This window comes from Engraulis encrasicolus, chromosome 23 (genome assembly GCF_034702125.1).
Source record: "Engraulis encrasicolus isolate BLACKSEA-1 chromosome 23, IST_EnEncr_1.0, whole genome shotgun sequence".
Lineage (NCBI taxonomy): Eukaryota > Metazoa > Chordata > Actinopteri > Clupeiformes > Engraulidae > Engraulis > Engraulis encrasicolus.
This window is the reverse complement of record NC_085879.1, coordinates 16,160,007-16,172,632: the sequence shown is the minus strand read 5'-3', so window position 1 is coordinate 16,172,632 and position 12,626 is coordinate 16,160,007. Positions and strand designations below refer to the sequence as shown.

General features: G+C 43.0%; 1 protein-coding gene across 1 annotated transcript; it reads left to right on the top strand.

Moving 5' to 3' along the window:
• Window positions 1-2,914: 2,914 nt before the first annotated feature.
• LOC134439825 (rho GTPase-activating protein 25-like) lies at window positions 2,915-6,569 on the top strand. The gene is made up of 2 exons (XM_063189729.1): window positions 2,915-3,790; window positions 6,139-6,569. The coding sequence occupies exons 1-2, from the start codon at window positions 3,012-3,014 to the stop codon at window positions 6,377-6,379; spliced, it is 1,020 nt and encodes a 339-aa protein (XP_063045799.1). The 5' UTR covers window positions 2,915-3,011; the 3' UTR covers window positions 6,380-6,569.
• Window positions 6,570-12,626: the final 6,057 nt, after the last annotated feature.

Genomic DNA, 12,626 nt, shown 5'->3' with positions numbered 1-12,626 from the left:
GTTGTCATCAGTAGTGCTACACGTATCTCTGAATTAAAACTGGCATTGAAATGATTAAACACTAATGAGGTTTCTCCTTCGGAGTGATACTGGCGTCTTCTGGAGACTGTTTGAGATCAATACCAATCAAACCCCATCATCTCCCGGGCAAGTCCTGTCAATATAATGAATTCTCAGTAATTGCTTTCTACCACAACTAACCCCTTCAAACAGGTAGGTTAGTAGATCATGAAAGAATAGTTATTGTGTGTGTTTTACTATTGCATGTCTAGAGAATGGTTAAAATCTGAAATTAATGTGATATGAATGCATACTTTACATTTTTATACACAATACGATATACCTTTAGTACAATATAGGCTACCTTATATTCTTGTAAAAAGGAGCTTTTGTATACGGTGAATTCTCGAAAATTAGGCCTACAACCAAGTCACCTCAAAATCAACTGGAAATATTCTAAATCTGCATGGTCCTGGCTTTTTATTGTTATTCTATCATTAAATTATATTATTAGTTCTATGCTACCTTTCATGCTGGAAGCGCACATCATTTTCTTGTGTTGCCAAGATGTGTTGGCAAGAGCACATCTCCATCTAGTGCTCAACACCATCAACTACATCAAAAGAAGACAGACCTCAAAAGATCTCGTCAGCCCTTCTCTCTCTCTGTCTTTCGCTTGCTCTCACACACACACATACGCACGCGCATGTACACACACGCACACACACGCACACACACACACACACACACACACACACACACACACACACACACACACACACACACACACACACACACACACACACACACACACACACACACACACACACACACACACACACACACACACACACACACACACACACACACACACACACGAAATATTTTTAGATCACAGATGTTTTTGTAGGCTTTTACATATTAAATATTTTTCATGTCCATAAATAGAAATGTGATTTCTTGAAGAGGTTCCACTTCAAAAACAAATAAATAAACAATCAAAGCATGCTGTAAAATATGTTATAACATTGGTAACCACAAACTACACAGAATGTACTGTAATAGAGTAAATGTATGTGTGTATATCAGAAGAGAAATGGTGAAAAAATTGTGTCTGTGTGAAGACACTAATTCATCCAGGTTGGGGTGGTCAAATGAGCTAAGTTGTAAGAAGAATTTTCACTTAATCCAAAAGTTTGCTTCAGTTGTCTTCACTTTTCTTCTCTTCACAACTGATGATATGCAAACATGGTCCAATAAAGTCTATGACAATTCTCTTTCATCGCCATGTCATCCAAAGGAGCTTGAGTAGAAGAGACAGAGGACCTGAGACACCCTGAAGTGAAGTCCAACTTCCTTTTTAACTTCACTTCAGAGTGTCTTGGATCTTCTCTCTCTTCCACTCAAGACTAGTCTTTGGATCCTGATGTGCACCTGCAAGTTTTATGCTTTCACCCGCTGAAGCAACGACTTTATCTCTCTGCACGCTGAATTTGTGAGCAACTTGACTTCTTTTTGGAGTTTGAAAAAGTTATAACCCCATCCGTAGGTTAACCCTTGCATATTTGTCACCAAAATGGTAATGGCCATGTCTTAATCTTTCACTTAAGAGTCTTGGTAATGTCATGGCAATACAATACGATGTACTGTTTTTCAGAAAATAGTGAATAGGGTCGGTCCTGCCGTGGCTCAAACAGTGGGGCACTGCACTGCTACACCGGGGACACGGCGTTCGATTCCAGCCAAAGGTAATTTCCTGATCCTCCCCCATCTCTCTGTCCCACTCACTTCCCGTCATCCTCTCACACTGTCCTGTCAAATAAAAGGCATAAAAGCCCCTAAAAATATTTTTAAAAGTAAAAAGACAATAGTGAATAGGATCACCGGCGATCCCATCTCCATGAAAGGGCTACCTCACTGAGCTGAATATAGGCCGTATGAACCGCCTCGGAGCCTTCATCAGAGTTATGAAGGAGTCCAGCTGCCTTCAACTGAACCCCTATGGATCTGTTGTAATGAATGAAACTACTGTAGTGTATGGGGCACAATACGTAGTGTGTGGTGGCCATGTGTAGGTACGTGAGGCTACGCCTTTAGATACCTCGGCCCACCCACTGGGAGCCACGGCAACAGCTGATCCTTAAGTAACATGAAGAGAGAGAGAGAGAGAGAGAGAGAGAGAGAGAGAGAGAGAGAGAGAGAGAGAGAGAGAGAGAGAGAGAGAGAGAGAGAGAGAGAGAGAGAGAGAAATAGAAACACTCATGCACACATAGAGGGTATACATATGTATGGTATGTCTGAGTGTGTGTGAGAGAGAAAGCGAGAGAGAGAGATAGAGATAGACAGAGAAATAAAAAAAGAAGAAAGGGAGAGCAAAAGTGAGACAAACTGGAGAAAATGGATCAAGAAGTTATGAAATAGTAAGAGTGAGGTCGAAAGAGAAGGTTAGCCGAACAGACTGCAAGTGTGCGTGACTGCGTGAGAGAGAGAGGGAAAAAGAAATGTGAGTCCATGTGTGAGTGAGTGTGTGTGTGTGAGGGAGAGAGGGTGAGAGGAAAGGAAATAGAAAGACTGAGCTACACTATAAGTGGGACCACCCTACTCGTGCAACTTGCGGTGCAGTCCTCCACTAGCGTGTCTCTGGGTCCTGTAGACCCCTTCTCTCTTCCTACCTCTCTCTTTCTCATTCTCTCTCTGTCTCAATCTCTCTGTCTTTCTCTCTTTCTTGGGGGGTCATGGAGCTGAGGTCCATCTCCCTGGGCGCTCGCCGGAGGACCAGCTCTGCCCTTACTGACCCCCTGTACGACAACTGCCTGTCCCATGCTGAGAGCACCAACCCTGGGGTAACCAGAGCTCTCCAAACCCCTCCGCCACCACAGGCTCCTTCGGTTCCCTCGGCAGCGGCCCATCCTCCCTCGGTTCCCACGCTCTTTCTCCGAGGTGACTGTGGTGGAAGTGGAAGAGGACAGGGTGGCTGCGGTCCAATTGGGCCCGGGAGCAGCGCATGGAGCATGGGAAGAAAAGAGGAGGGCTGGCCCCTGGCCGCTGGAACCCCCTCCAGGGACCATGACCTCCACTACTACCGCCAACACCACTACTACCGCCAATCGCCCCACCACCAGCACCACCAGCAACATCCACATCAACAACAGGATGCTGTGAGCCGCTGCAGCAGCACGCACGAAAGCATCGTCTCCCTCTATGACAACCTCGAGCAGCCCCGGCAACGGAGCCCCATAGATGATGACAGCCAGGACCTTGACCTTGACCTTGACCTTGATCCGGACAATGCCGACTTTGAGTCCGAGTGGCTTCTCGAGCACGACTGGAGGGATTGCTTGGAGAGAAGCAGGACGGAGGATAAGCTAACGTATGCTTGCGGAAGCCGAGAGGACAGGAGGCCAAGCCAAGGAGCGCAGAGCGCTAAACCGCAGAAGAGAAGCAGTGATAATCCGGACGATAACCCCTTTCTGTTCTCTGCCGCCGAGTCGAAGCCGAAAGTGCAAAGGACACCACGGCCGCTCTCTGAATCCAGCATCCTTGAGACTGTAATCGCAGACGTTCCAGAGGAAGTCTTACTGCAACAAGGGTCTACAATGGACCTCCATACCACGTCTTTGCAGCTAAAACTCTCTTACCCCCCATCGAGTCCTGCTAATAGTTTGCCCACCTCGGGCAGTCCACCTGCAGTACCTCAGAGGACTGACAATAGCACAATGACTGTTCTTCTGGGCAACATCAAGCAGCAGATCGTCCAACAAAAGGAGGAGTACGAGACCCAAATACACAGGTAGAACTTAAATAACTTCTCTAATTTGATTTTTGAAATGATAACCAAAGAAATTGGCAGACTAGTCCTCTGTGCAGTTCCATTTTCATTCATTCATTGGTTGTGGGTCTCATTAGAGAGCATGATGGTAGAACCTACTTTACTTTCAGTCAAATGAGATTGAGATGATTTGTGAATCAATCAATGTAGCAGTAAATGTCCTGCTTATGCGTTTTTATTGTTTTATAACTTTTTATCAGAGGTAGATACATTGATAATATCCTCGGTCAGAGTGGTTGGGGATGATTTTCTACACTTGTATAATAACATGTTGGGATGAGCGTAGTGTCTTGAAGCAGTCTAAAGAAGGGCCAACTCACAGCGGTTGTCTAAATCTCTATGTTGTTTTCCCGTCCTCACTCAAGGACCAGCAGCCACAGCCATAAACAACAAAACAGGCAAGCATGCAGCGAGCGAGATGCAACGGACTCTATTTCCAGTGCAACGCTGGAAGCCGGCTATTTACAGTGCTTGCTTCTGCTGAACTAGACACTCCCACATACTTGCGCACAACTAATATAGACTCGCAGGAAAGGTCGTACTTTCCATCGCCTCCAAACCATTTCCTGATGCCCGTCAAGATGAGAGGGTTTATAAAAAGAAGAGGTGTTTTGTTGACAGGCATTACAATCGCTTGATATATGTCGTACTGAATTAAACTTGGAGGAGGTGGTGAAGAGATCAAGAGCTTAGTATGGCAACTCTGCAGACTCCTCGTCCGTGTGGCACCTTACAGGACAGAGTGTAGAATCAAACTTTTGGACGCACGCAGACTTGGAGAACACATGCACACAAAATGCACATTTACAAGTAGTTCTCCTGCAGCTTTTCAAATTATGTTTACACACATAAATGAAATAGAATAGTTACGTTTCTTTAGATTATTTTTTTCAGGGAATGTGTTTCCACAGATATTTCATAAGATTGACTTTAAAACCTTGGATTCCTTCTTGGCTGTAGTTTGTTTGAAGTTGAGGATGTATGTGTGTTCTCTGCAAGCTATTAAACTAACATGGCACATTCCACACACTTTTTGAGATGAAGATATTGCAATTACTAAATGACATTTAATGACAACTGTCATAGCAAGGAATGAAGTGTCATTAAGGTTGATTGAATGTTCCGTGCCATGTATATAAAGCAGTCATGTCACGCTAAATCAGGTGTGGATTAATGAGTGGGTCTACTGGGCCTGTGCCCAGCAGAGTTGGCCAAACTCCTCCTCCAACTCACACACACACGCATCGGAAACCATTCCCTCAAGGGATCTTATGTACCAGCATGTCTGTTTGGACTCTCTCCTCTCTCACTCTCTCTCTCTCTCTCTCTCTCTCTAGAGACAAACCTGTAGGGCAACTGAATGTTAATATACGTTTTACTGCTGTAATTAGCCTAAGTCTAATATTGACCCCAAGGAAAATACAGGGAAATGTCCCGAGTTCTGGTCACCTTTTTTAAAAGGTGTTTTCAAGGAGTGTAATATATTAGACCACACAAAGCCTACTGCACATGTTTCTATGTCACACATCCACACTGACACAAACTGGTCCATTCATACATACAGGCACAGTTTAACATGTTGGGTTTAGTAGGAGATAGTAGAATGGTCTTTCCTGGTCTACTGTAAGAGCCTCAACACAGTGACCAATAGAAATTACTTTCACTAATGTACTGTGTCCTATTGGCTATGAGGTCTATTAGGGCTATTAGGCACAGCGTCAAGGCTCTGAAGGTGGACGTACTGGGGATGATAGCCTCTAAATGTAATATAATGTTGTGTAATGTAATGATTCGAATGTGTGTACACTGTGTCTATAATAATGAAAGAAAGCCCAACTGGGAAACTCCAACTCCCATTGTCATTGTGACACAGCACTCCACAGCATACAAGTGTTCACTGCACACAATGAAATTGCATTTATGCCTCACCCGTGCAAGGAGGCAGCCCCTATGGCGCCCCAAGGGAGCAGTGCGGCGGGACGGTACCATGCTGAGGGTACCTCAGTCATGGAGGAGGATGGGGTAGAGCAATGGTTAATTACTCCCTTCACCAACCTGGTGGGTCGGGAGTCGAACCGGCAACCGCTTACCCATGACTGCCCTAAATGGCTAAATGTAATATGGGATATAACGTAATATAATGTTATTGTAATATTTTTTCCTGATTACTGACCAGATTGGAGCAGCGTAACGAGGCATTGGAGGTGGAAGTTCTTGGGAATAAGAGTTTTGGCTAAATGTAATTCAATGCGATATAACACAGTGAAATGTAATAATTTTGTGTAATATTTTTCCTGATTACCCACCAGGTTGGAGCAGCGTAACGAGGCGTTGGAGGTGGAGGTGCTGGGCCTGCGTGCCAACCTGGAGCAGCAGCGGCGATGGTACCGCGCGGTGGAGCAGCGGCTCTGCGAGGTCGAGAGGGCGCGGGCAGACGCGGACCGCCGCAACGCAGAGCTGCAGAGCCAGATGGAACAGTTCTTCGATGCCTTTGGGGAACTCACCAACGAGGCGAAGAAAACGGAACGCATCGTGCAGGGATTTGAATGAAAAAAAAAAAAGAATGACAAAGGCATCTCAGAGGTGCCATTTTGAAAAGAGTGTTCAGAATAATGGCTGTTTCACACTGGCTCCATCTGCAGATAGATGACAGTAGGCATGTCCAGGGGTGCTGACAGGGGGGGACAAAGGTGACAGTTGTCCCGGGCCCAGGGAGAGAGGGGGCCTAGAATTGGGTCATCATTACATTGTATGTATTGGGGTGGAGGGCCCTTTCAGATGACTTTGTCCTGGGCCCTGCCAAAGCTGTCAGCAGCCCTGGGCATGTCTGATGCATGGGGGAGTTGTCTGTCCATATTTATTTACATACATTATATGTAGTGGTCTGAATGGCAGACAGATCTTTCACCAAAAGCAGTGCGCCATCACAAACGGGACCACTGACCACGCTCGTGATGGCGCATGCAGACACAATCTAGCAGAGCACATGCGCAATGCGAGATTACGATGCATTCTGGTCATAAAATTCTAACCAGAAGGCATTGAACGCAAGTGCACATGTGCTGTGCAGACTGCTTCTGAATATACCGCCACAAACACGGCCAGTGTCATCTACCAGCGCACGGAGTCAATGTGAAATAGCCATTAGACCAACTTGACCAGAACAATCAAAATTACTTTCTCTTTGGAGGGTCAGCTGATTGGGTGACCAGAGCATATTTGCCCAGCAGTGAAGCAATCTGGGTGACTAGAATGAAAAAGAGAAGTTCACTTCAATTTCACACTACTAAGCTATGCAACCCCAATGCTTGGGGTTAATAAGCCTAACCGCACTTATAGACCAGGCGCGATGCGATTCAAGCGACAGAGCGATACGCGTTACAAGCAGAAGGCAAAGCATTCAAACATTCCCATTGGCTGTGGTCACTGACCTCTATAAAGTCATTGGCTGTCGCGGCTGGTCGCCGAACCGCGTCATAGAAAGTTGAAAGGATTTCAACTTCAAACTGTCGCTCTCGTCGCACAAATCGCCTCTAGTCTTCAGAATCGCTTTTGTTGCGCGGCTCAATACAAAGTCAATTACTTCCGTCGCTCGCCTCGCTCTTGTCGCGGCAGGTGTATTTGTGCGGTAAGGCTCTCTGTGGTAGGCTAAACAGAATATTTTCATGCACAGTAAGACAAGTCATGAAGGAATAAAGCAAAAATTCAGAGTGATGCCTCCTCAGCGATGTCGCAACTTCTTCGCTTTGTGTGGGCCTTACAGCAGGAGATAAAAAAGAGGAAGTCATCTTCCTTGACTGCAGAGCTAGATCTCATTTACAATGAAAAGTAATTTCGTCTTTGAGGGAAAAAATGATTGCATTGTGTGTAAGTTTTCAGCCCTGGATTTTAATTAATTAATGTGTGTCCAAATGTCAAATGCGCTGTTTAACGGCAAAACAACTTCAACATATGTAGCAAAACTGAACTGACTTTTGATATCATCACACTGGCAAGAACCAACATTTCCAGCATTTAATATTTTGAGAACAATATAACATACAATCTAGTCGCAGGCTCCGTCCTCGCAGTGACGCAACACCTTCGGCTCAGCTACACTAGCTCAGGAAAACTGTTTGTTCAGGTACTTTCGGGTTCCCTCCAGAGCAGGAAACTCCATCCACTTTGTCAGGAAGCAATCAACTTTGAGCATCACCAATGGTCCTGGGTAGAGGCGTGTTCAAGGCAGTGACTAGTTCTATCGGGACTAAGAAAATGTTTGGTTTGAACTTTTCTGCCCTCAACCAGTAGCAAACTAAGGGAGGTGGGTCAACCATGCCGTTTGAGGATGTTAGTTGTTATGCTCTTGGTCAGACCAAGTCTTGAAGAGTTTTGAAAGTCATGATAATCAGGCTAACAATCTAGCGCTATGTATACTTAATGCAGTGCATCATGCATAGTTGTTAATCCATGAATACCTAATGTTATGGGGTATTGGTTAATGTTATTGCCAATATAATGTACCAGCACCATACTTTTAGTAACTCTTTCTTATGAACATAACAGACCACCACTTGTATACATCTGTGATTTATAATAGCATATTGGTCGTAAAGATATGCTTTGCATGTATATCCAGGGAACCTTGGACATTTACGAAGAACAATTGAGCAAATAAACACAGGGATTTTTTTTCTTTTTTTCGTTTGATGTGAATGTGAATTGTGAAACATTGCAACCGTGTACCAAATGCAAAAGTACAAACTACAAAGTATGTGGTAAAATACCAATTAAACCAGGTTGGATCGGTTGGTCATGGCCTAACCACTCTTACTTGTCCTTGCTCAAGAGTGCATACAGTACGTGGAATTTAATTAATACTGCATGGGCACTTTGGAAATGTATGAAGAACTAAAAGAGCCATTTGTGAATGAGTTGTATTGTGATTTTTTCCATGAATGATTTGATTTGCATAAAGTGAATATCTGAATGAATAAGTGAATTGCAAAGCAACCATGTACCAAGTACCTGCTAAAACTCCAATAAAGCCATTACGGGTCAGACATGTAATGTCATGCTCCAACCACTTACAAGAGCTTGTGCCTAATTACATACCACCTGGCCTGTGGGTCTGGGAAAGCAGTAAAAGCAAATGATGGTTATTAAGCTTCCATAGAACTGCTGCACACAGTGACAAGTGAAACCTTACAAAGATTAAGTGCCATAAGGAAAAGGCCTTTGCATCTCTCACACAGCCCAGTTGGACATGTTATTGGAATAGTGGTGATGCACTGTTACTACATATACGTACATGTAGCCTACCGGTGCTTTTGCAATAGTCACAGGGCAAAGGAGGTGTAAAGTTTCTTGTCTAAACTGCAGGAGCAGGTCAAAATCGTCGGCCCTGGTGGAAAAACTTAACACCCAAATACCTTTTATCCTCTTACACAAACCATTTGTATTTTTGATGTTGATGACTGGAAATTAGAGTAGAATATATTTCAGTATTTAGACCAATTGCAACAATAGAACGGGAATGAGCCTTCTCATAGGTTATATTCTAGTTTCTCTGATAACATTCACGATATGGATGAACCACCTGCTCCACAAGTGTCATAAGGAAGTTGTCTCCCACTGGTGGTAGAAGGAAGAAAAATCCCAGATAGGATACAGGGCAACTTGTCATATTGTAACCGATGGATTAAAGGGACACTGTGCGGTATTGTTTGTTGTTTATTTCCAGAATGCCACCCATTCACTAATGTTACCTTTTTCATGAATATTTACCACCACCATCAAATTCAAAGTGTTCATTATGACTGGAAAACATGCACTTTTCATACATGAAAAGGGGGATCTTCTCCATGGTCCGCCATTTTGAATTTCCAGAAATAGCCATTTTTAGCTGTAAAACAGACTGTACTTTGGCCATACTAGAAAATACGAGTTTATTACTCAGTTAACTTTCATGAAAAGATCAAATTTGGCAATAGGCAACCCAGTTTCAATGAGCAGCATATTTGCAGCACCTTTTTTGTCCATTTCCTGCACAGTGTCCCTTTAAAGGTGACATTCATTTCTTCAAGCTCCCAAAAATAAAAATAGCAGTTGCTGCTTTCAACTCTATTGAACAACATGACATGGATGAATGAGAATAGTCATTTTATATGTCATAAAGATGTGGAGATTTTCACCTTAGAGTTTGAGAAGCATTGTGTTATGATCTATGAGCTCACTGTGTCTGTATTAAACCCCTATATGTTCCCCAACTACCTAACTATGTTTTAATGGGAAAGTTCTTGTTCGTCAAGTGTGGCTTTTGTTTATGACATTAAATGAAGCCACAGTAACTGAGTCAGGTGACTATCTGTGACACCTCACCTCACCAGTTCCAGCTGTCTCTAGAAACTGACGTTCGCAAACAATGCAATGACACACACTATGCAAGTACACTGAGCCCTGCCTATACCTGTTCAGGTGTGTAAGGGCTGTGAAAAAATAACAAGGCTACATTATTTATTGTCACAGTAAATATACTATACACTTCGGACTCTACATGAGTAAGATGATCATAACCAAGGTACTAATTAGTAATAATACAATCCTCGTGGGTGTCCTCCAACGATGACGACTATGACACATAATAAGAGTAAGAAGTGTTGGAATGCTTGACATCACCGAACCATCTGCATTCCAATCAGCATTCCACGTAGAACACGCTTCGCTAGTCATTCTGTTTTTAAACTCTAAGAAAAGACAGTAACTGCAATGGTCTATTTTAGGTACCTATATATAGTTCTCAACTCTGACACATTAATGTCTTGAAATCAGAGTAAAACTGTTATGTAGGCCAATTGCAACAACAAAAAAATCACCTTGTGTGTTGCTAACAAAGATTTGAAGCACTTTGAACTACATGTTGAATTCACTGTGCTATATAAACACAGTTAAATAAAACATTGTTTGGAACGTTTGTTCAGGTAATCATAATACATTTTATTGAAAAAAATATGATTACAGTACATGAAAAAAGTACAGTATGCCTTGATACAAATATGAAACCCTACTGATTGGTCGTACTATTACTCTACAGCCGAGCAGACAGATAAAAACAGTTTTTTTATAAATATATTATTATAAAAATAGTAATTTAACATTACAATGGGATTCGTAAAAAAATGAAAATAATTACAGGCCAGTGATAGAGCAGTTACGGAACGATCTTCATGTGACCTTCACGATAACCTGAAATATCTCATACTGTAAGAGCCTCAACCTATCGAGAAGTACCATGTACCGTTTGTTATGCAGTGTATAACCAACTTGAAAAAGAAAGCCATGAAACCATGAAATAAATGAACTAATTAAACTATTCACAAGGTTTTATGTAAAAGAGAAGCACATGCTACACACTGTAAAATCTTTCCAAAGGAGTCTAGACTTTGGCCCTGGTCCAGGAAGGATCCTTTTTTTTGGTAGGCCTACATCTCTCTATAGAACATACTGCCTCGAATGAATAGACTCACATGAATGGACCCACTAGGACCCTGTTTCTCAGAATCCTTGTTGCTGACCACTTAGCTACATACTTGGTTAGCTAGTTGCATTGCAACCAACTAAGTTGCTAACATAGTCAGCACAGATGTTGCCTAGAATCGTACGTACCCCAAGGCAAAATTCCTGCATCTGTCTGTCCTGAAAATTATAGAGTTGAGGACCAACACCAAACACAGGTGATTTTCCAAATTAGGTCACCTGTCTGAGAAAAAAAGGAATCCATGGGAAAAAATGGCAAAGGCCAAAACAACTTAATTAACTTAACTTAATGCTACTACCTGAAGAATATTGTGCAGTAATTCATTTCCATGTGTACTATGTGTACAAATTACCATGTGTTAATCAAACTGCTTGTAAATGAAAGAAATTTGTCAATAAAATGAGATTTTGTCGCAATGGCCGCTTTTCCCCATATGGACTCTAATTGTGCTCAGATCTGGTGGTGGGACTTAAACTTCTTGAACCCTGGACGTCCTGCTATGGATCCTGTTTCTCGAAAGCATCGTTGCTAAGCAGTTAGCAGCTAAGTATGGTAGGTTGCCGATGGGAAACTGCATTGCAACCAAGTAAGTTGCGAACTTAGTTAGCAACAGAGCTGTCGAACAACGCACTCCTGCTCTGAATAGAACATCTTTTGTTTACAGATGACATATGCATGGCTTGGCCACCCTCCCCTTCGGCTGTCAGACTTTCCAACTCAGCCGATATTGCACATTACTTGCACAAGTACTTCAGATTGCCACATGAACATGTCACGTGACAAAATAGTTTCTTCAGATTCATTATGTAATAATAACAAAAGTTGATCACCGTGTGTAAACTATAGCAACTGTTTGTGTGGGAGAGATACTACAAAACGTACAAAGCCAAGGAGCTAACTTTTTTCAAAGTGACATTCAGTATCTTTAGGATCCACTCTCCATTCATAGTGCCTTCATTCAGAGTGGAGAGTTTCACATTACAGTTTGAGCAGGATTTGTGTGCATACTGTAGATGCACACACAGACACTCAGTTACATGCACGCACAGATGCACGGATGCACGCATGTACACACACACGCGCGCACACACACACACACATGGATGAACGCATGCATGCGCACGCACACACATAGCACACAAACATACACACGCATGCATGCACAAATGCATACACGCGTGCACACACACACACACACACACACACACACACACACACACACACACACACACACACACACACACACACACACACACACACACACACACACACACACACACA